Source organism: Pipra filicauda, unplaced genomic scaffold (genome assembly GCF_003945595.2).
Source record: "Pipra filicauda isolate LSUMZ 115617 unplaced genomic scaffold, ASM394559v2 scaffold77_size3566232_pilon, whole genome shotgun sequence".
Lineage (NCBI taxonomy): Eukaryota > Metazoa > Chordata > Aves > Passeriformes > Pipridae > Pipra > Pipra filicauda.
In genome coordinates, this window is record NW_024104953.1 from 2,504,486 (window position 1) to 2,529,138 (window position 24,653).

At 42.1% G+C, this 24,653-nt stretch overlaps 1 protein-coding gene across 3 annotated transcripts in view; it reads right to left on the minus strand.

Moving 5' to 3' along the window:
* Nucleotides 1-16,605: 16,605 nt before the first annotated feature.
* Nucleotides 16,606-24,653, minus strand: part of TASP1 (taspase 1) — a 78,752-nt gene continuing 70,704 nt past the window's right edge. For all 3 annotated transcript variants that reach the window (XM_027748044.2, XM_027748041.2, XM_027748042.2), the window contains exon 14: nucleotides 16,606-18,087. In XM_027748044.2, coding sequence (XP_027603845.1) covers nucleotides 17,992-18,087 — 96 coding nt within the window. In that variant the 3' untranslated portion in view covers nucleotides 16,606-17,991. The remainder of the gene's footprint in view (nucleotides 18,088-24,653) is intronic.

Genomic DNA, 24,653 nt, shown 5'->3' on the forward strand with positions numbered 1-24,653 from the left:
CATCCCTGAGCCTGGAGCAGAATGAGGATGTGGCACCTAATGGAGCTCTGATCACTAATCCAGCCTAAATCTCCCTCATAGGTGCTGGAGAATATCTGACTTACACCAGCCATGGATTTAGCCCAGGACTGCAAATCCTAAGTAATACTCATCCCAGCTTTGCACTTCTTCTGGAAAAGAGCCGTGAATCACTGAAGTGGAGCCTTGCAGAGGAAATCCTCAGCCACAACAAAAAGATTTCATGCTTTATCTCCCCCTCTCAAGTATTTTAGCAGACAGACGGAGGATTTTCCTCCCAGTGACAACAATAACTACGCTCATTGAAGAAAAATATGTGGAACAGGAAGACCTGCATTCCTTGTGTGAAAAATAAGAGTGGTCTGTGCCAACTGCATTTTTCAGGAACAGCTCATCCATATGAAGAAATGGCTGCTGTGATAGTGTCCGGACCAGCGAGGCCAACGGTAACGTGCTGCATAACTGACAGATGGCAAAAGCAGAGAGAAAAACATGGCTTGGTCTTTGTTTATTCCTAAGTTTCCATTACTAATATTCCTCTTCGATTCACATTTGAATGACTTGCGTCTTCCCTGCTCCCACTGCTTTGTGCAGCAATTGTGTCTCATTCCTGAATGCATCGTTCCCAAAAGCTTTGTTAGTTTGTGTTCTAGAGTCCCCTTGAAATCACCCCGATGTCTTGGGCTCTTCAGGGCATGGATTTGGAAAGCTTGAAGTTGTTTAGGTGTGTGCTTAATTTCATCTGTCCCTAAATTAATTCAGCTTGCCCAAAGGATGTGGCTTAAATGCAGTCTGGTAGTCCAGACAAGACCTCTATTGGATTTGATGATGATAAGTAGTATTAATAATTATTATAATTACTTATAATTATTACTTTTAAGAGAGAATTTAAAGAGGGTAATAAAGAGCTGGGAATATTTGTTAATCTCTTCTAGAGGGGGAAAAGACTGACAAGGACATCAGCCTCACATATGAGGTAAGGAACGCCCAGATTTTACAAAATCAGGTAGTTAAAAAGCAAGGAGAACACATTTCCCACTCTCTACCTGACCACTGTCACCTTCTGATCAGGAGCCCATGGATGTTTCCCAATTCCAGACCTCCTGATGGCACCGGTGCTTCTCTCACATCCAGTGGTTCTGCTCAAGTCATCCATGGCTGTGACAGCAAAGGGCAGCGCCTCCTTTAGACAAGGGTGCCGTGACTTGTTCCCATCGTGCTGGATCTGCAGGACACATAGGGCAAAACCAAAGGTAGAAGAAGAGAGAAGAGACATCCAAGTGTAAAGTGTTGGGATGCAGTGGAGGAGTGGCAGCACAGGGGCTGTGCACATCATCCCGTGGCCGGGATCTCCCGGGACCATGGAGGAGGCATCCGGCGCCAGCTGAAGGAGCAGGGGCTGAGCTGTGCCAGTCTCACCGTGTAAAAACACTCAGCTCCCTTTCAGCCATTAAAATGAATGAAGAGCAAGACTGTTTGGATAAACATCAGCCAAAAGAAACCTTGGAGGCAGTTAGAAAGCTACTGCTTCATACAATATAGACCACGTTTCCAAACACAAATATTACATTTGGCAGAGACACTCCTTTGCTTCATGAGTTATGTTGCACTTTTTGTTATGTTTAAGTTTGTGCAAGAGGTATAAATAGCTGGGCTGGTATTAAATGAGCTTTTTTTTTTTTTTTTTTTTTTTTTTTTTTTCCAAAATTTCAAAATGGTCTCAGCTCTTCGTGGAACAAACACACACTATATTCTTGTGCCTGAATTTTTGTTGCTAATTACAGAAAGCACCATGCAACTGAAAAACAATGTTGGAGAGCCAGACATGAAAAATACATCTTTCCTTTATGAAGTCATTTTTTCAGCGAGCTGTCTGGAGGAGGGCATCTGGATCACCAGATAATTTACTTGTGTGCATACATGCTTAGTGGGCTCACAAAGCAATCAGTCTCAGCCCCAAGTCCCCGCTGAGGGAGACTGAGACAGAGGGACCTAGTTGTGGTTTTTGGTCACAACTGCTTTGGTTGATGCTGTATTCCCCAAAAGCAGAGATAGCAGGCAGTCCTGACTATGGACCTGTAGACACAAGATAACACTTTCTACTCCAGCTCCTGTAGCAAACCGCAGTGGCCATCCATGCCTCTCCACCTCATCATGAGAAGATACCACAACCTGGAGACCAAAAGGCACCCTAAGCCCATTTTGGGTGAATTCAGGCAGAGACACACCTGGGGTTGGAAACAAAATTCTTCAGTGAGAGGAGCGAGTTGCTCTAGGTGGTTATTCATCCCAAACTCAAACACAACCACATACTGATCACCAGAACATGATATGCTGGAGGCCAAAAGGCACTTTTATTTGCTCTTCGATAAATCTGAGTGTGCACAAACATGAGAGCACAGCAGGGCCCTCACTAGCCAGATCCCCCACTTAGAGATCCCAGCCATGGCCAGGAACTGACACTGTTTCTTTATCAACATGATGGCAATGTCTACCTGGTTTAACCAATTCCTACATGAATGGATAAAAAAGTTACTTTTAAAGATGGATATATAGTGAACTACCCAACAAGGATGCCAAATAAAATGACTGTCTAAGACAAATCAGAGAGAGGAGTGCAAATACAGCATTAATTTAGTGTTGCAGCTTCAGACAGCACAAAGGGTTGTCTATTCCCACTGAAAGTAATATTTGTTTTCATTAAAAAAATTACTAAATATTCCCAAGTATTTTTAAGTGTTACAAGACCACCATACCAATAGAGCAGACATCACCTGAAAATAGGAGATCAGTGCTTGATGATTAAACTTTCTGCAGTCCATAGATGTTGGAACAGCATTAAGTCAAATACTCAAAGTACAAAATGAAACACAAAGCCATTTTCTCCTCTAAGACCTCATGTTTTTGCTGATGGCCAGACCCTCTCACCAGGAGCAGATGAGTGTGCATTGCAGCATGTGTTTATAAATAGCTCATTGACTATTCTTCTGGTTATTTCCACTTGTACCAATATAGGGAAAAATATTGGTCACCACTGATTCAGTGGCTGATGGAACAGAGTAAGAATTACTTTTAAAACCCCACAGAAATGTTGGTAATTTTAGCTCCTGACAGCACTCTCTGGGACTTGTTGAGCATTTCAGGAAGTGTCTGACCAGTAATAGTCATCCTACAGCACTGTGGCCAATCTCAAGTGAAAGGCCACCACTCACCTCATAATCAATGGTTCTTGAACTCATTTTCAGCTCACATTTTTGGCTGTGAGAAGCAGCCTGTTTTTCAGCCAACATGATAATCCCCAGAAAATATACTTAGAAAGAGCTGACTTAGACTTATTTACCTCTTACTCTGTGTACTCATTTTCCACGAAAACAGCATCTCCCAAAACAAAGGTGTGGGACAAAGCAAACATGCTGTGAACTAGAGAAGAGCCATTCCCTGTATTTGCTTGCTGCTATTCCTCACTTGGAAAAATGTGTATTTTTAACACCACAGAATTAGTACAGGGTGGTGAGCCTTAAGCTGTCAGTAGAGGCTGCCAAATGAGCCAGTGTCCCTTGTGTTGGTGAGTAAACAGGGGTTACAAGGGCTGAACAAACAAACAAACAGAGTGGGCAGGGGTGTCTTGGACTCCTGCATACGTCAATGGTGTAGGAGTCAAGAGAAACCCTGTGCTATTTTCTCTCTGCTTTCACACCAGACACTGATACAGGTGTCTGAGGTCCTTATTTGGACTGGTGAGATCAGCTTAGTTACCTGTTTTGCTGGGGTTAAACCCATCCAAAGATCATCCCACTTGCATTAGTACTGAAGCAGCACAACATGAAGGAAATTCGGCCTCTGGATGAATTACTCTGGTCAGTGAGATTCCTCTACAATCCAGGCAGACGTAGGCCCATCAGAGCAGCAAAATGTATTAGCACAGTTTCATACTTCTTAACAAGTGTTGCTTGCATGGAGCTGGAGCTGGGAGTCCTCCTGTCCAACCATGGGCACAGTCAGACAAACCTGGCTGAATTTTATCAACGAACCAGTGTACAATCCACAGACCACCCTGTATGAATGGTGTAAGTTCTGTGCCTGCCCACGCACGGTGACTCCGAATATTCTCTTCTCAATAACTTCCCTGGGAAGTTAAATGCAAATCAGTCTTGTGCCACCTCTCTGACGGTGGCCTTGCCAGCTGAGCTCAGACAAACCTCCCTGCATTCATATGGAGAAATAAAAATGCCAGCCTTCAGCTCCTTCCTCCAACCTGCCCACAAAAAGCCTACCAGAATTTCTGCTAAAATTAAAACCTTACTCATGCATAAAGGAGGGGAAAAAAGGAGACTGAGGAAAACACACCACAATGTACATAGACTTGGCAAACACCAGCCTTGGTTTCTGCGTGGGGAACAGGACAGCCCAGCCAGGGTAAGTCCCTGGGCAATCTTACAGCTATATTTATGGTTGTTGTGATTCTGCTGAAGAGTTTGTTTTCCCACTCACACAATATTCCACACCTTCTTACTCCATCTTCACCCCAAATCCAAGACTGTGCATTTACTTTGAAGGTTGATCCCAAGGCCTGTTTCTTCTCCCTGGCTAAGACAGTTCTGTTAAGAAAGATTAATGCCTTAAATACACTTTGTCTTTGCTTTTTATATTTACTGTGGACTTAAGAGATTAAAGCTCTTTATTCAGATTTTTTAAAGCGTAAAAGCATCATTGTATTAAATACACCCATCCAAAGAAATAACTGCTTTCACTGGCATACTGTTACCATAAAATCTCTGTGAATGACCTACAGTACTGCTGACTGAGATTCTCACACAGGCAACAAGGATAAAGAGTATGCCATGCAGAGGGATGTATCTTTTTTAAGTCATGATCTAAAAGTAGAAGAAAAGCAACAAACTGTTTTTTGTTGACATCCTGAGGTTTTTCTCCCCCCTTCTCTGTGTAAAATAAACAGATGAAATCAGCCCATAGCCTCCTTCCATCACAAAGTGGATCCACAGTCAAGAAATAGATGTGGGACTCTCATTCCCTCATGTTTGCAGGGGCACGATGTTTGTTTTCCAAGGGGAGGGAGCTTCCCTCCCCCCCCCCCCCCCCCCCCCCCCCCCCCGTCCCATGCACAGACATTCCTCTGGCCATGCACTCGTGGGTACCATCACTCCTGCACCTCTAACTGGCTGCAGATTGTGCCTAACCTGAGGAGGACTAGGAGGTTTTGCCTGGAGTGGTTCCATTGGGAAGCTCTGCTGCCTGCCCAGGTGGGCCTATTGAGGAGTTTGAAAAATGTTTCCCTGCATAACTCATTATTCAACCAAAGCCAAGCACTCACCTTCTTTATCCTCCTGAACACTGTTCCTGCTCCTGCACCAGGGACACGGGTTTATTTGGGTTACTTGAGTTTAGTGATCTGCCAAAAAGCTCCCAAAAGTCCTGCATTTTGTGGAGGCTGACAGTCCTACGCAAACACGGGAGCTGCACGGCCGAGCCAGGGATGGGCATCAACCCCTGGGATGCCTGACAGCCCCTCACGTTTCCTGCACTTCCTACCATCCCATGGCACCACGTGGCTCCAAACTCCAGCATGTTCATGAGTCAGGGACATTTCTAGGGGAGAGCACAGAGAGTATGAGGCAGCTGTGATTTAGCTGGTGAGGAAGCAGTGATTTATAATAACATTTGAAGCAGGCCATTAAATATGACCCCCTCATTGCAAACCCCATGCTGAGCAAGATATTTTCTTGTAAATGATTTACCAGCAAGCTTTTCATACTTTTGCCTAGTAGGTTTTCCATAACCCAAGTCAGGCTCTCTCACATTTCCCAAGCCCTGATAGTAGCTTTGCTTCAAACTGTGAAGTCATCTCAAGGCTGCTGCAAATTGGTTGGGACAGCTCAGCAAAGAGGCAGAATTTGGGGCTGTTTGTGGGACACAGGTGCTTTCTCTGCCCCAGTTCTGTGACAAGACATATAAAAAAATCCCAGGAGGTTATTCTTGGGGCACCAAGCTAACTTCTGTTCAGTTTTCTCTGTCTGCCCTTGCTGGATCTCAGTGGATGATCTGCCATTGCCAGATCCCATCTGCCTTGAAAAGCTCAGGAAGGATTTCTGCTGAGGGCTGCTGTTCTTCCCGGGATGGCTGTACCCACACTCCATCCAGGGCAACTCACACCGTGCCAGAGGGCAGCACTGTGGGCAGCAGGTCAAAGAAGGTGATTCTGCCCCTCTGCTTTTCACTGGTGAAACCCTACCTGGAGTGTTGTATCCAGCTCTGGGATCCTCAACACAAGGAATGATATAGACTTGTTGGACAGGAGGATGTAAAGATGATCAGAAGGCTGAAGCACCTCTCCTATGGGGACAGGCTGAGAGAATTGGGATTGTTCAGCCTGGAAAAGATAAGGTTCCAGGGAGACCTTTTAGCACCTTCCAGTACCTGAAGAGAAGTTCTGAGAAAGAGAGGGACAAACTTTGTAGTAGAGCCTGCTATGATAGGACAGGGGATAATGGTTTTAAACTGAAGGAGGGTTTATTTAGATTAGACACAAGGAAGAAATTTTTTACAATGAAGGTGGTGAGGCACTGGCACAGGTTGCCCAGAGAAGCTGTGGATGCCCCATCCTTGGAAACATTCAAGGTCAGGTTGGATGGGGCTTTAAGCAACCTGATCTAATAGAAGATGTCTCCACTCACTGCAGAGGGGTCAGACTAGATGAGCTTTAAAGATCCCTTCCAAACCAAATCATTCTATGATTCCGTGATAACAGAGCACATGGAGGTGTTCTCCTTGGTGGGGAAACCTAAAATCCTGCTTGCCCATCCTCCTCTGGGAGTGGCCATCATCAACATGACTCACTAGATACACCTTTCCCAGAGAAATCTGGGAAACTGAAGCAAGCGCCGCAGTGTTCATATCCCACTTTTTCCATCATGAGTAAGTTATACTCAAGTCCTTCTGAGAGACATTTATAGTTTTGCAACCTCCCATCGTCCAATCCAAACTCCCACTGAAGTCCATGGAAGCAATCTATCTTGTGTTATGTCAGCTCTGGGCCAGGCTTCAGTCTCCAAAGGACAATCACAGCTGAAGATAAGCAAACAAGCTACACAGTTTTGTTTGGTTTTGCCTTTTAAGTATAATTTTTCATCTGTGTAACTAGAACTGTTCCTTCACAAATGAGGCTGGATCATATTGCATGCCGCATTAGAGAGCATGAGAAACAAAATGTTTGCATTTATTTAGCTGGCAGATTGCTTTCACCTTTTATGGAGGGGGAAAAGGCCTCTATCAAAAAATCAGAATATTTACTCTCATCATAAAGAATACTGATATTCTGTACATCTGATGTCCCTTAAAGAAGATACTTTAAAAATGAATAATAAGCAGCATTAAAGAATAAATAAATATTTAGATAAAATATATATAGAATATATATAGAAAATAGGATAGAAAATATATATATATATATACAAATATATAATATAAATATATAATATAAATAATAAAATTAATAAAGTCTCCTTCTTGCATTAGGGCCAGACCACATATAAGAGGTATCAATACTGAAAACATCCAATGTTTCATGTCAAGCACTGGATGCTCTGTAAGCATACCTACACCACAAGCAGCAGGGAGAAGACAACACTTCCAGGAAGGCGGATTTGGGAAGCAGAGACTCATACAAACCATACAAGGGAAAACTATTTGCTTGTGAGCAAGTTTGTAACCTTCATTTTTTAAATTGTTCCAGCTTTTGGACTATTACAGGCAGCTGAAGCCACCCTGGTCGATGCCAGTCTCATTCCTGCCTAGTGCAATCCATGCAGCTGCTCAAACACAGCCACGGAGCTGAGCCCAGCATGTCTGGAGCCGCCAGGGAGATGACTGAATGTACTGGCACTCAGCAGTGGGCTTTAAGTCCTTGAAAACAGAGAGATGTGTTGAATTTCAAACTCCCCAAGCAACACAGTTCTTGCACAGACCGCTTTATTCTCGGTGTCTTTAGGAAGGCAGGGTTTAGGAAGCAGCCTTGCTCCCTACGGATGGTGTGCCAGGCAGTCACAGAGCAACCACAGCTCCTGGCTCTCACCTCCAGAACAACACGAAGGCTTAATCCTGTAGGTGGATTCCCAACAGCCAGGGGAGAAAACACCGCAGAGGATTTATATACGGAGGCACAACAGGCTGATGCTCTGCCCAGCTCGGATACTTTCACTCCCAAACTTGTCGCGGCGGGGCAGAAGGGGGTATGGAGTCGCAAGATGTGATATTACTTCCTACATGTGTTGGTTCCAACGCTGAAACCGTGTCACTGTCTGTGGTACCCTCCTGTGGCCAGGTCCGACATAGCAACCGCCGTGCCACCTGCCACGCTTATTCCAGAGCAACCTCCGTGCACTTGGAATCGTAGAGTCATGGAACGGTTTGGGTTGGAAGGGACCTTTACAGGTCATCTAGTCCAATCCCCCTACAGTGAGCAGGGACACCTTCAACCAGACCAGGTTGGTCAGAGCCCCATCCAGTCTGAGCTTGAATGTTTCCAGGGATGGGGCATCCACAGCTTCTCTGGACAACCTGTGCCAGTGTTTCACCACCCTCAAATTGTAAAAAACTTCGCCCACATGGCTTCCTTGCCACCTTCACCCCTACGATCTCCACCGCACGTGTTCATCCACGGCAACTCCCAAGCCACCCACAGCACTGCTCCATCCCCAGCAATCCCCACGCCGTCCTTGGCCCCTGGTTTCTGAGCACAGCCCTCAGGGAGATCCCACGGGGCCGGGCCTGCCCCAGCACAGGGCACACCAGCTCCTGGCTCTGCTGCTCAGAGGAACGGAGCTGCTCCCAGTCGGACAGCTGTGCGGGAATGGCTCCTGCCTCTTTCCACGTCTGACGATCCAGCTGCTCCTGCAGCCCCTCCCTGTCTGTGTGCACGGGCAGGGCCCATGAGCTCCTACGGCCATTCCACATTGCCAGCCACCGCCACCTCTTCTGCTTCCAGCAAGAATAGCCAACACTCAGCCCTTGCCAGGCGGCTGCTGCTGCGCCCCGTGCGGCAAGTTTGGGCTGAAAAACGAAAGGAAACGGTGTGGGGACACAAGGTGTGTGTTTCCCTCCTCATCACTGCCCAGATCTGCAGCAGGTTCAGCAGGCACGTGGCACTCTTGATTTTGGAGGATGCTTAATTTGCAAGGGACTCCAGGGATGCAGGAGTTTTCCCCACTGGTTTCGGAGCCCGGAAAATGGTGCCCCATGCCCATCATCTCCTTTATAGTCCAAGCAGAAAGGCTGTTCTTGTTGCTGATGGATTTGGGGGCGGGAATTATTTTTTTTTTTTAGCCTTTTCCCGATGTGGCAACGCGGTGCCAACAGATGGAGCTGTGCAGAGCGGAGACCGCTCGCTTTGGCAGAGCACGGAGGACGCAGCGGCCGAGCATGGAATTCTAATTAGTAAGCATAATGAGAGATGAATCATCTCCAAGGAGGATACAAACTCTATTTACTATGCTAAAGTGAAAAATAAGTCTGTCAACAAAGCTATAGGCCAGAATGGGAGAATCCCAGGATTTCTCCATCCCTGCATGTGAGGATGTTCTGCCCCAGAGGAGAGAAAGGGCTCATCACAGCCCTTCAGCAGACGCTGGAGCCTCACAGTCCTGAGCTGGACTCACATCATCACTCACCAGAGCATCACATCAAAAGGATATATCGTGCAGGACTTGATGCAGGACTTCTTCCTTCCCCTCAGCCTAATCCCAGACTTCAAAGCCTGGACACACAGGCATGTCACAGAGCTTCCACCCACCATCTCCCCGGAGTCAGATCAAAGTCCTCAACCCTCTTCCCTAACCCGAGGCCACAAATGCAGTATGAAGCCTCCATAGGTCCCCAGCAACCAGGAAAGCAGGGATGCAGGAGCAGCAGCCTATCAGGAGGGCAGGAAAAAGGAAGGTGTCAACAGCAGGACAGTGTCAACAGGACAATGAATTCAAGAGCTGCACTGTTTCACCAGGGAACGAGCTGGGAGGAAAAGTCCACTGTCAACTGTTACTGCATTTATTTTCCTGGCAAGATGGACTGAAACAAAATGTACTTGGTATCCTTCTTGGTACATACTAACACAAACAAGGTTTTGCAGCCTATCTGCCTGTGAAATAGAAATAATTAGAATATTTCAGATGAGGAGATGTCAGCTTTCATTTGAAAGACTTTAGCCTCTGTTATTTTCAGGTAAGAAGAATTTATTGGTTTCAAGGCAGGGAAAAGGGCTTGTATCTTCCTTCCAGCCACATGAAAGGTTTCAGCAAAGAAGCAGCAAAACCTTATGTGGTCTTTCTAAGACTAGTTCCAAAAAGCCACTGTATCTACTTTTATGTTATGGATACAGGATTTCTCATGTCAAAATTACCTGCATTGTTCTTTGCAAAAGGACTGCAAGGAGCAACATCTTTGATGGAGAATTTGCAGGACAGAAAAAATAAACTCACCAGTACAGAAAGCAGGTATGGATCCTTTTGTCCCCTTCACCAGTTCCCCTGGTGCCAGCAGGGATGCACTGCTTTCTTCAGGTGATATTCAGTGTAAGCCTGGCACTGTATTATTGTGTAGGTGATCTTTACCAGTTGTGAAAACTCTGAGAAATAAAAAAGGCAAATAAGCTGGTGAAAATAAATGGAAATAAAACCCCAAAACTTTTGCACCAAGCTGGAAGGTTCTTATTTGTGAATCAAGCTGTTCTGTAATCACTGGATCAAACAATTCCTGGTTTCTTCCAGATTTGTACCAGCTGGAGCTCACAGCAACCTACATTTTAGCCCTAACTGGAAAAAAGGTCCTGTGTGAAGGCTTTCTTGGGCATGGATCCTCGAGGGACTCATTAGTCTCATTTCAATTCAGGAACTTAATGTATTTCCTTATTCTTTGTAGCCACATACATTCATTTCACTGGGAAGATCGAACTGAAACAAGTGATGGTGTTAAAGGATGAGAAAAGAAAGAGGAAGAGAGAAGAGGGGAGAGAACAGAACATAAAGATGGACATGAATAAAGACAGCACATGCACATATAATCCAGGAGTACACTGGCCTGAAAAACCTGCATCTAGGATCTCCAAATGAATAGGTGATCACTCTTACTAGCTAGCCTGGCCACCATTATTCCTAAAAAAATAAACAATAACCCACATTAAAATGTAGTCTTTGAAGTCTCTCTTATTTAAATGAATTTGTGACTTTAGAGATACCTAAATTGTGAATACTTTAGCAAGGCAAAAGAAAAGGCATCTTGGTTTCAAAACTCAAAACAAGTAAAGTAGAAAAGTACCAAAGGAAGAAAACAGCATTAGCTCATACCTGAACTTAAAACTCTGTCTGAGTCACATTTTGGACAACAGGATAATTCAGTTGCCTTCTATCCCTTGTAGATTGCTTTTAATGGTGAACTTTATGCTGAGTTTCTGTTCATCATTTATAGTTGGATGTTTCCTTATTTTTGAGTTCTCTTCTAATTCAGCTACCTCCTTTATATTGGTCAAACTTCTCGAAAATTACTTGGGAATAACTATTCTTTTGATGTACAAAGAAGACACTCAAAATTATGCTTTCTCTAACCATTCATCCTTTTCCTTGAGGAATAAATTGGACTGCAGTTCTCCAACTGTAACAGTTTGCAAATCATCTATCATACAGCACTTCCTGCTGTGCCATGGCATTGCCTTTTGGTTGGAGAAAACTTTCTTTCACGGACATTACATTACACATTAATACAATAAACATGAGGTTTGAAACAACCTCCACAGACAGACAATTGGTTTCAAAGGCCGTCATGGCACAACGTTGACCATTAATTAACTCAAGCCTCAGCCTGCTCTTATCTCCCCAGAGGAGTTTGTTGCCTCCAAACTTTAGAAATCGTACCTTCATCAGATCAAGAACTGCACTGCACTAGGACCGATTCCCGTAAAATCACAAATGGAATTCCATAAACATAGTGGTATTTTCCCTACAACATCCATGGTGAATTGTTAGCAGTTACTTGCAGGGATGCACTGGAAGCTGTAAGACCAACATCCAACATGATGAAGAATCACATGAGTGCAATGAGGGGGGCAGTTTCATTTTATACCTGATTTAACCTCAGCTAAAAGCAGGTTATCCTGTCTTCCCAACACCTTTTCCAGCTGTGCAGTCCCATGTTTCCTTTAAGTTATCATGCAGTTGGGCACAAAAAATCAGTCCACTGGCCCAAGAGAAAACCAAGCTACCAGAAGAGTATCCCCTGCAATGTTTTTCTTTCGGATTTAGTCCTGAAGGGAATTGTGGGTGCACTTGCAGCTGATACTGGCAGTGCATTGGCCTTGGCCAGCTTGCAGTGCCCACCCAGCCACTCTCTCCCTTCTCCTCCTCAAAAGGACAGTGGGGATTTGGGGGGGGGGGGGGGGGGGGGGGCGTAAATTAGGATGAAAAATTAATGGGTTGAGGTTACAAAGGGGAGATCTCCTGCCAAGTGCCATCACTGGCAAAACATACTCAACTTGGGGAAAACTAATTTGATTTATAGCCAGTTAAAACAGGTTTGGATAGTGACAGACAAAGGCAAATTAAAACACCACCTTCCCCCACATCCTCTTTCCCAGGCTCAACATTACCCCCTTAGCCCCAAATCCTCCACCCTCTCCTGTAAGAGGGGCTGGCAGGGCTGTTTCTCATATTTTGTTTTTCTCACTCCTCGTTGCTCACCCCTCTCCTCACAGTCCACACCTCGACACCTGCCCACAGTACAGTACCAGAGATAAAATAGATTACTCTTAGCTGCAAAAAGAAGCAACATTTTAAAATATGGACAATTTGATCTCAATTTTAAATTGAATCTCCTCAAGCCAATGGGCAGTGGAGCCGGGAGATGTCCCACACTGCGTCACACTGCCTGGAGGTATCAGTCAGACACAACTCACATTTTAAGGAAATACTTCTAAAACCTATGTTCAATAGGATTTCTATCACAGGTGCAATACATACAGACGGTGTTACAGTTCAGGCTGGGTTTGTGGCTTACTGGCACTTAACCCTGGACACTGGTTTTGCCACAGGCAAGCTGTACTACAGCAAAAGGGAATCCTTGCCCAGGATTGTGCTGTGATGGTATTTGTTGATACAATTCACACACATGCACCTGAAGTGAAACCAGGCCTGCAGAAATTATCAACTTTAGGAAAACTCTGTAAATTTTAAAACAATGCTGACAGCCCTTGGCTAGTGAAGAGCTCCTTTTGGAGCAGTCACTGCTTGGCTGCAGCAGATTATTTGCCCAGAGGAGTTTGCGGTTTGATTCTTCCACTTGGCTTGTTTGAGTCCTGCACACCCACCAGATATTCCCAGATAATCCAAAAAAATAAGTATGAGTCACCAAAACATCTCAACACCACCTCATTTCCGAAGCCTCCAGCGTTGTCATTAAGGGACTAATAATTCTGAGTCCTCTAATACCTCCAAGGGTGACATCCTGGCTCCACTGAAGCCGCCGGCCGAGCGCCAAGTGACCTCACTGGGGGTGGGATCTCACCTCAAACACTTTGCTTCCTGAAAACTGCACGGAACAACTTTGAAAGGCTTTTTGATTAGAAAGATGAGCTTTTTATTTTTGGTTTGCCTATGTAGATATTTACAGCAATATAAATGAGTTTCACTGAGACTTCTCAGTTAAAGGAGGTTGTGATGGTTAAGACCCAAAGCCATAGGAAAGCAGGTCTCACTCTATCTGCTGCTCACGTGCTCGCCAACATATTTGATTTGGTTCATTAGGCAGGGAGTGGGTAACAAGACAGACATTTATTGTATTGAAATAACAATTAAATTATGCTAATGGTCTTTATGGGGATTTATCCCCCAGGTCATGTGGAAGATAAATGCTGTGTCACTAGGATCTAAACCAATAAAAGTGTACAAGTGCTCCTTATGTCTGTGTTATCTTGCAACGGAGTGAATAATCAAGCACAGGGCTAATATGCAGCACAACCTCCCACAAGTTATCCTGTAAAAAATGAGTAAAAAGAAAAAAGTTTTATTCATCAGTAGTGCTGTCTTCAGACCCACTAAAGTCGTCCTTTGCCAAAAGCTTCCACATAAAATCTCAAGATAATCTCCTGCAAGTTACAGGTTCTCAGCATTTCCAGCAGATCTGAACTCTGGCCATTCTCAGTCCACCTGCAAGGCATCTACAAAATGCTCTGCTGACACTCCATGGAGGCTTCAACTCTCCATGTCTCTCATAAGCCCTCACCTGAAAACCAGCTTCTTTTCCTAAGTCATATTTTAACCTGAAAGGTGGCTCTCTACTGAATTAGAGTGGGATTGCAGCCAGCCAGAATTACATGGAACCCCAATGCTGTTAGAATGGCAAACCTTTTGAGCCCGAGGAGATGCTTTTGAAATAGGGCTGCACATGGACTGTAGGTGGTGTTCAGTTCTTTGCACACATAACACTATAAAACCTGGCCATACAATTCACTGTCTTCAAACAGATAAATCCTGCTACCACTGAATGACTGGAAGTCTTAGTGTATCACAGAAATCATAGTGAAATTCCAAGTTTCCATTTTTAAAAATGTGTAAATACATACTTGAGAGCTTCCCATCTAACCCTGCATCATTCTGCTCAAAACTGAGCCACAAAGACCATCCAGTTGCACCATCACCACATCACTGAAATGCTGCACCTCCAATGCCATTATCACCAGTATTTTTGATGTTTGTTTCTATACTCTGCTTTTAACTTACATTTTAAGTAACAACAGCAGTCACCCCAACCTTGCTAATTACCCTGGATTTATTACCAGCTTTATTTCCTCTTAGGCTTCCTTCTCCTTTTCACAGCATCTTCCATGCAGCTGAATGGCTGCAGTCTCCTTAAATCAGGCCCCCTCCTCCTCCTCAGTCAAATCTCTCATAGATCACTGTTTCCAGAGGTTAATTTACAAGCAGAGAATACACAAAATGGAATTCCCATCACCCCTAAACGGTTTCAGTGCAACAAGCCTCTTTTCCATGACTTGCTCAACGGCAGCCCTCTGAAGTCACACACTGCAGGGCCATGCTGTTAAGGTCCAGGAGCAAAGGAAGACACAAAATGGGTTCTATGTCAGGTTTAGTTTAGGCTATTACAAGCTTTAAGCAGCAAAATTTATTATGTCTGAAGACTTGACTACTGTGGCACCAACCTGTCTGTTACAAAATACTCCAGGACACGTAATTGTGTGTTTGAGTATAAAACCAACAGTATTCAATTTGTTTGTATTTATATGCATTTCATCTGCTGGCCCTTCCTTTATAATTTTAGCCAGCTCTTGCTGTCAAGTGTGTAATTTCCTCTTGGGCTGTATCTGCTTACGCCAGTGGCAATGGTTACTCATCACATACAGGAGTTTACAGACCATGTCATTGCAGTGTCCATCCTCAACATTTCCTTTTCATAAGCCTCTTTTAAGATCAAAATAGAACTAGGAGCAGAATTAGACCCATAATTAAGACCTTTCACTGGTTTAAGTAGGAGTGAATGATAGGAAATTCCCATCTTCACAATAATTGATACCAATATTTACATGTTCTAAGACAGTTTCCTTTTCATAAGTGCCTTAGGTAGAAAGTCAGCTCTGCACCTAGCTTATGTTCTGCACCTTGCCTGGGATTCTCAAGATAAGATAATCCTTTTTTTTCCATTTCTCTTCTACCTAAACAGGAGAAAAAGTTGGACAATGAAAAGGTAAACTGCTCAATTTCAAACAACTAATTCCTAAGTAGCTTCCTGAAGAAGCCTGGCTTTTTTCACCAAAAAATCCCAAAACGAAAAACCAAACAAAGAAATAAAAACAAAACCCCCAAAACAAAATAAAAAAACAAACACAACTCCCCCCCCAGAAAAACCCCCAACTGATTGTAGTATTATATAGATGCAAAAGCAAAGTAAAAGCAAAACACAAAAATAAAACTCCTATGCTGGAATCCAAATCTCCATAAAGAGATATTAAGCAAGTAAGAGGAAGAAACAATTTGCACATTTACATTTTGTAAGCCATTCTGTCACACTTACTTCATGAAAAAGTAAATTCACACCAAAGTCTCTATGACATCATGATGGAATAGCACTTTTATCAGGAAAACACGCTAACACTGTTCCTTTAGCTTTTCCAATAACAAGGCCACTTTCAAATGTGGGTATGTACAAATATAATCTTCAATTTTTCACTCACCACACCATGAAGTGCCCACACAATCATTAAATGCTGCCTGTCAGAGCAGTTTTAATGGCTGTGACAGCACAGATTCTTTGCTTCAACATTTCTGAAGTGCTGTGGGACAGTTCATTTTATCACCCCACAAGTGTATCGCTGAGGATCCAGTCTGGTTACTTCAGCACAAACTATTTCAAGACTGGTGCATTTCCCCTGCAACCTGGAAAGCCCCTGTTTTGTATTATTTACAGAACTGTATCAAAATATCTTCAACTACAGGACAACTTTGATGTCACAATTAAAAAACCACACAGAGGTGACAGCATCTCGATGTATGCTGTAGTATAACAGTGAAAATGAACTCAGGCTATTAAAAAAAATTTATTCTTTTCCATGAAAGATTGGTTCTACAATCAATATAACCATTTCATGAGTCAAGTATGTCTGTTATAGGCAGGCACAACATTACAAATCAGGCAAGTACAATGCCCAGTTAAGCGAATACAGTCGGAATATCTATTCATCCACTATTTCTGAAAACAGAATTATCAAATATCCACCAGGGAAAAAGATGAACTATTTTAACTTCTCTTTGGCATACTTATCAGGACAATGAATGAATTACAAAAGTCTTCTATTGCTGCCAGTGCTGTGAAGGAAAAAGGACTTCAGTGGAAGGCTGTACGTCAGAACTCACTTTCAGGACTCGTGGCAAACACCATTTCAGCTGCCAACGCTTCACGAGGCAGACAAGGATTATATTGTTTTAAAACTGCAGTTTTGTCGAAGGTATCAAAAGAGTTACAGTAAATTTATGCACAGTACATACATATTACACACAGTTATATAAATACCCATGCTGTGGGCTGGACTTGAGGAAGTTGCTTTACCCAACACCAAAGCTCAGTACCAGCCCTCCCAGCAGCCACTGAATACACATTGCACTTCGCATCCAGTAATATGTTCATTTCTGTACCTCTCTTAAAAATAGATTTAAAACAGAAGCGAAGAATAATATCCAATCTTTCCATAAACTTTGTTTTCTTATTTACACTGTAATATTCCATTATACATAAAGACTGCATTACACATTATCTTCATATAGCTTTTTGTAATACATACAGCTTGGAGCTATTAACATCTTAGTTTGGGAACAAGAGATATGACCTATAAGACTATTTTAAAAAAAAACAATTTGAGCCTTAATTTTGCTCTAGTTTGTTTCACTGAAACCACTTCTTTGAACAGAAAAAAAAATCCTCCTTATTGGGGAGGAAAAAAAAACCAACTCATGGTTAAACTACTCCGGATTTCCTTAAACCACTAAAAACTTAGAAACCATAATCATTTTTTTGCATAATTACAGAGCCACTTCAAAGGCCTGTAACTTTTAAACTCAGAACATGTATGACAATTGTGACCGTATCTTGAAATTAAATAATTATTTTTTTTTATACTTTCGGTTATTTTTCAAACATAAACCAATGAAAACACAGTTGTTGATCATACATGATCTGTGCACAACTGGGGAGAGTTCCTATTTTATTAGGGGAAAAAATGAACATGCACACACCCCCATTCACAGAGTGAGAACATAAACTACAGCAGCACTTGTCTCAAGTTATGGTGCACGTGGTTGCAATACGGAGTATAAAACAAGAGCAGAATTTCCAACATCTGTTAAAACACAAAAACCAACCCCTTATTGTACAAAAAGTCATTCACATTCTTTGCAATGAAGTGAGGAATCAGCTGCTCTCTGGACTCTCCAGCCTGCAAACTCCTCCTTCTATTGCCACGGACTGTCCTGCCACAGCTCCGGGAGGAAGCCTTGAAATGTGAGTCTGTGGAAAAGTCAAGAGAGTATTAATGACTGAGAAGAGGCAAAATTATGCAGGGCAAAGTAATAAGTATTGAATAATTAAGCTCTTCCATCACTGAAGTCTGAGGACAAACTACGAAGCAACTTGAAAAGCTGCAAACAACTGAGTTTGCTTTTCTATTCTCTTTGCATTAATGTTTAACATACACAAAAAAGGACCATGACAGATGCGTAGAAGAGGTAAACTGGATGACCCAGTGCACTGAAAGTAGAAAGGAGTATCTATAATGAACACAAAAGAATAATTCTGGCATTTAATGGTTTATAAGTTTGTTCCTTAGGGAGATTCAGAAGAGTTTAGTACAGAAATATGCCTAACAGAAACCTTGGACACAAACTAAATAAACTAACACTTCAGAGCATAAGGCAACTGCAATGATCAGGATGGAAAGAGGAAACTTCCCTGCATAAAATACCTACTTGTCCTCCTCAAAACCTCCAAATACTTCCTGTTACCAACTATCAAATGAATCAACCCAGAAAACAATTGTGTTTCTGCCAATAGGCATCTTTTTTTCATGGAGAAATTTTAAAAGCCTTTGAGATGGCTCTGGAGCATTTTAGCCAGAAAGTGGGCACGTGTGTCTGTGTACACAAAACTTCAGCTTAAAACTCAGTTGTAACTCAGTGAGTTTTATTACTGAGGGGCAAAAGCACCCACCTATGAAAAGGTACTTTGACTCATGGTTAAAAGTAATGAGTTTTTATCCCCCTTGCAAATGCTTTTACACTGTGAAAACTGCTCATGTTACATTAAATTAGGAACTAGAAATGATTCCTACTGTGGTATAAAGCTCACAGCAGAGAAGTTGCTGGCATTTAGAAATTACAGCTTCCTGGAAGTGCAGCCCACCACATATTTAAGTGTTTGTACACACATTATCCCATTTAAAAGATTTAAATATTGCAAAACGTGTACTTTGCAATGAGGCAATGGCTTCTGACAAGAAGCATAGATGGAAGAGTTCAGTAAGAATAACTTACTAATGAGTAGAAAGTGATTTAAAACTGTAACCACAGTTCATTGCATTGAAGAGGCACTTTGTGTCTCAGAGGCAGCTTCTTTTAATTCCTTTCTTGATAAGGGTATCCTGGTGTCTGCTCTTAGGTGGTCTTGTTTTCAGTTAAATTACACAGTGAGACTTAATTAAAAACATTTTAATGTTTTTATTTTACTGCTAAAACTTTGATCTCTGGCCTTTCTGCTTGATATATGAACATCTTCCTACTTTCAGAACAATTTCAGTTACAACTGTGATTTACCACTACAAGAAGAAAAGACTTCTTTCCCCCAAAATGTAACTGACAATTTTCTGTAAATGTTATTTCATAAATTTAAAGGGAGAAAAAAAAGGAAGAAAATCAAGTGGAAGAAGGGTATTGTTTATTTTTATGACTGACATATCCAAGATATGTTTCCAGGTCTGTGAATATTTCTAAATGAGAAGTGGGACAGGATGACAGTATAAAAAGCAGCAATGTTTGATGGGCACACTATCAAGTTTCCTCAGAGGAAGAATGCTACCCATTTGTTTAGTGAGATACTGCAATTAAAGCAAACCAATAAGTTAATCCTAGTAAGTTTCTGAGCAAGGAAAGGAAAATACATAAGAGGGGATAAGCAGGCAGTCACTATCTATCAATGCATTAGCAAGCAGTTCTGCTTAAATAGCTGTCCAAAACACAACTCCTATACAAAACCCCATTTCCTACAAAAGGAAAAACACGTTTCCCACACAAAAGACCCCAAACCACCATACACCAGCATCTGTACACTTGCATTTACAGAAACACCCAACCACATCTAACAGAACCTTTCTCAAAGCCTTTACTTGCATCCTGTTTCTTTGCATACTTTATGCAATGGAGTAAATACAGATGCTGGTTTACACTGACTACTTTTTATTACTTTCACCCATGGCTGCCTTATGTAGAACAAAAAAGAGGCAGATCTAAGATGATAGTGTTTAAAATATGTTACTTAATAAGTAATTTGAAAGGATAACACTGCCATGTCAAGACAACTTCAGAAAACTCCCGAGTGAATTCTTACAATTATATCTCCCTTGTTCTTAACCATAAGAACAAACTTCAGTAAACAAAAAGAAACATCAAAGAAGAGTGGTTAATATTTTTAAATTAACCACAGAGCTTATTTGTACAGTTTGTTACATTTTTATATCCCAACATCATATTTTACATTGAGTCCAGATTGTATAGTCAATTAAGTTTAGATTTTAAAAACATAAAAATAAAAAAGCAAACAAAAAAGAACAACAGTGGAAAGGTTTTAATTGAACTCGATTAGTGTGTCAGCTTTACAAGTTGAATTGACCCACACCTGGAAGAAATTGTGCCTGGGAGCACCAAAAAAGGAAAATAAATGGTTTTCCTAAATTAATCCTCCACTCAGGTTCAGGGAAGCCTCTCTTTGAGGAAACGATACGCCACGGAAAGGTAGATTAGGAATGACGGGGCCATCCATACCTTCAGCTCCACAAACAGGTTTTACTGCCCCAAGAATATTCTGATTTGATTTGCTTTCCCAGAGAAAAGTGAGGTTGGTGAGGGGCAGTAGGAGCTGAGGTACCAACAGCTGGGTCACCAGTCATTCATCCCAGATTTTTGCTGCAGCTTAAAGAAGGAACCTCGTGCCTACAGTTCCAAAGGAAAAGAAGGCAAATGCTGGATGAAACATTTGATTTTGCTTCCCAACCCTCCATAAAGCACAAACAAGCTCACCAACCTTCAGACACTGATTCTTGCTCCGTGTACTTGCCTTCCAAACTCACGGTGCTTCGCTCTTTCCCTCCTAACCAAACCAAAATCATGGAGTCACCAAACCCAAGTGCTGCAGACCCTGGAATGTTACTCTCTCTCAGTGCCTTTTGATGCAACACTGCAAAGTTCCCATGACCCTTCAAGTCCAAAACTAAGAGGTCTTTCTGCCCTGGAATAGATGTTAACTGCTACATGTTTTCATCTTTTCATCGTGAACATTTGATCTACTTTTCCAGTTACATATTTTTTGTGTACCCTTTTTTTTTTAAATAAATAAATACTACAAGTTGTGCCAAGACTTACTTCATGTCTCATATACAAGGATTCTGAAACAACCTTGAGATCAACTAATATCAAAAAGATATTTTTTTAAAAAAAGATCTAGTCTCCTCCTTTTATTCACATAAAATATTAGTTTGTCACAACAACTTTGGGTGGTTTTCTTTCATTAAAAGCATAAATACAGTGCAAAATGAATATAAAATTCAAGCAAAAGACAGACAGTGCTACATGAGAAAGCTGAAGTCAATCAAACACTGCCAAGAGGACAGAGTACAACTACCAGATGGCAGCACATTCAGTTCTTAAGCAAATCTAGGGAGTATTTCATGTGTTTAGCTCTCTTATTACATGCTCAGGATGTGCTTTAGACAGAATAATTTATAAAACAAACTTTTTCCATTCATTACACTATTGAGATGAAATAATGAAAGACCAAGGACATCATATCCTTAAGGAAATTGCTTTCTACAACTCTGCTCCTTAAAAAAAGAGTATCACCATATTCTTTAGAAATCTGGAGCTTTCTAGCTGGGTACACTCTTCCACCATGAGAACCATCTGGCCATACATTCTCAATTTATTTTCTAAGCAGTAACAGCCCATTTTGGCAGCAGCTCTGCTGCTCTGTCTCCTGGGAAGCTCCTCTCCAACCTAGTTTGTGTGTACACCTGTAGTGTGACAGGAGAAGGTGCCCTGCAAAACACTGGAAACTGCTGCTATCTCAATATCCCATGTGCAACTCCTTTGGTGAAATCTCAATAAAGAAATAAAGGGGAAAAAATAAAAAGAGAGGCTCCAGAATATTGTCCTTCTTGGCAAATGACAGAAAGAAAGACACACTGATGGGGCGTTTCTGGCTGTCAGGCACTGAAAATACTGATTCTACACACAGGTTGCTCATGAAGTTAATGGTTTTCCAAGCTCAGACTCGTTCTCTGTGTTAAATACATTACTATAAACTATTTATATATCCAACCAAATCACTTATACATGTATTAAGACAGTCTAAAGCCACAAACCAACCCATCGTCTGTTCAGCTCAGTGTCCCAGGGTTTTGTAGAGGTGTTCTAAAATACTGCTATGTGTCTTCAAATGTGATCTGTACCATCCTGAACTGCAGGTGCCAAGTCAGGCTATTGCACTAATATTTGCATAGCTGGATATACAATCCCACCTCCCCTGCTCCATTCTAAAACACGTCAGCCAGATACAAGGACAGTTCTAGAACTACTGGTTTTATGCAAGAACTGAACCCAAAAAACTGAACCTATCTTCTCATCTCAGAGCCCAGAATTTCCACCAAGGTCTACGAGCCAAACATTTTAACTGGCATCTCAGCACTGAAGGTTATTTCCAATAAATAGAAAAACCTTATTTTTATGAGAGAACTGGATGCTCCACTGTATGCACAGAGTTCTTTTCAAACAAAAATTTCTGACTGATTCCCCAGTCTCCAGACAAGAGTGCAGATTAAGGAAAATTAGGTATAACAGTGACATATATTTTCCTGTCTCATGAAGTTAAAAGACTGTCTCTGTAGTCTGAAATGAATGACTGAATTATTTGACTTCGTATTTCTGTTCACCAAACAGGCTCAGTAAATTTTTCCACTCATTTTCAAATTAGAATTAGGATTCTTCCAAGATGTGTTTCTTCACCCAACTAGCACTGGATAACTGCTCTTCTCCTGACAAAGGGCTTTTCACAGACCTTTCAGTCACAAAGCAAAATACAGAAGCTCATCCTGAAACCAGTGTTTGTCACATGTATCACCTCAAACACAGAGGGAAGGACTCGTGCTAAATTCTTCAGCATCAGTAAAGCTGAATAAATCTGATGACAACACCTGACATCTCCACAGGAAAAATGAATTGGAAATGGTCTCCCTGTCCACCATGTTTCCTCATACTGGAAAGTGAAATGAACTGTCAAAGATAAAAGTTTCTGTTTGCATATGGCAACCACAACATCTGGTGTGGACAGCATCCGCTGCTGATGGATGTTTTCAAACACAGCAAAATGCAACACTCTCCACTACTGTTACACCATGTCCTGCAAAGTAACTTGAATTTGGCTCATTAGAAAATGGAAAGCATGGCACATGTAGCTTTGCATTATTAAAACCTGCCATAACATAAAGCTTAGCAATTCATGCTGTAAGAACTGTGTATCTGCCAGAGAGAGATTTAAACTGGCAACTGGATTGGATTACGTTCAATATTGCAACTAGATTTTCAGAAATTCACTGTCTAGGTCATCTAGCTGTTAGAAAAACTAAAACCTATGAGGTTGAACTACAAGGATATCTCAAAAGTATTGCAACGTTTAAAATAATTGCAAAAGTTTGCATCACTTATACACAGACCATAGAGCAAAGTTATGTATATTAAGAAAGATAGTGAGTTGACAAATTATTTCAAATACCTGCACTTTGCTGGTATTGAGATTGGACCTTTTACTGGAAAAAAAGCACTCTGACTTCAAATGCTAAAGAAAACACTGCGGAAGTGCCTATTTTCAAGCAAAAATATCAGCCACCACACAGAGAGCCACTACTCTCAATCACCATGGCAAGACACTTGTGAGATCCAGGAAAAAATAAGTATCCTGGTCACTTAGACTTTCTGCACACAGAATATTGCAGGACTCGAGCAAACAAATACTGTGCAGACCCTGTCTGAGCTAAAAGGGCTCCTGCTGGGTTATGCAGAGATACACTACATTAAATAAAAAAAAAGGCTGCCCACCCATGGGCAGAAGGTCCAAGAGATGCAGGTGGCATGAGAACTCACATTGCAGGCACACATTGCACTGTCATTTGAGACTGAAGGACTTATTTTCCTTTGCAGCATCCTCCACTGGGCAGCAGACAAGGAACAATAAGACATGAAGACTATGTCACCAAGAAGAGTCAATTAACTTATGCAACCTACCCACTAATACTCCTTCCTTCCCATTCCCTATTTACATTTAAAATCACATTATGGTGAGTTCAAGGGATTATTTCTTCCCAAATTACATGGCAAACCCTGGCACCGAGTGATTATGAAGCTGGTTGTGCCAAGAGGGATGACAAGAACAAAAGAATCCAGCTGAACCAGCAAGGACATGCCTTGATCAGCTGCTTGTGGCAGTGATGTAAGGGCTCAAGGGCATGAAAATCTGAGGAAAGCCAACGGGACATCCACTATGCAGGTGATAAAGATGACACTGCCAGAGTTATCAGTGGTGGAGGAGCTGAAATGCTTCCAGCATCAAGGAAAAATAATAAGCCATGCAACGAGAGGTGACTGTGTCAGCAAAAAGGTGCAAACTTAGTTCATCTGGCAAGTCTCCATGGGATTTTTAAAGTAACATTCAACCCAAGCATTTTAATCCAACGGGGAATGGTGACTTTTCCAAGCAACTGGCTTTCCAAAGAAATAGTGGAAACTGCAGGCTCAGCCATTTGATGCTGGTGAGTT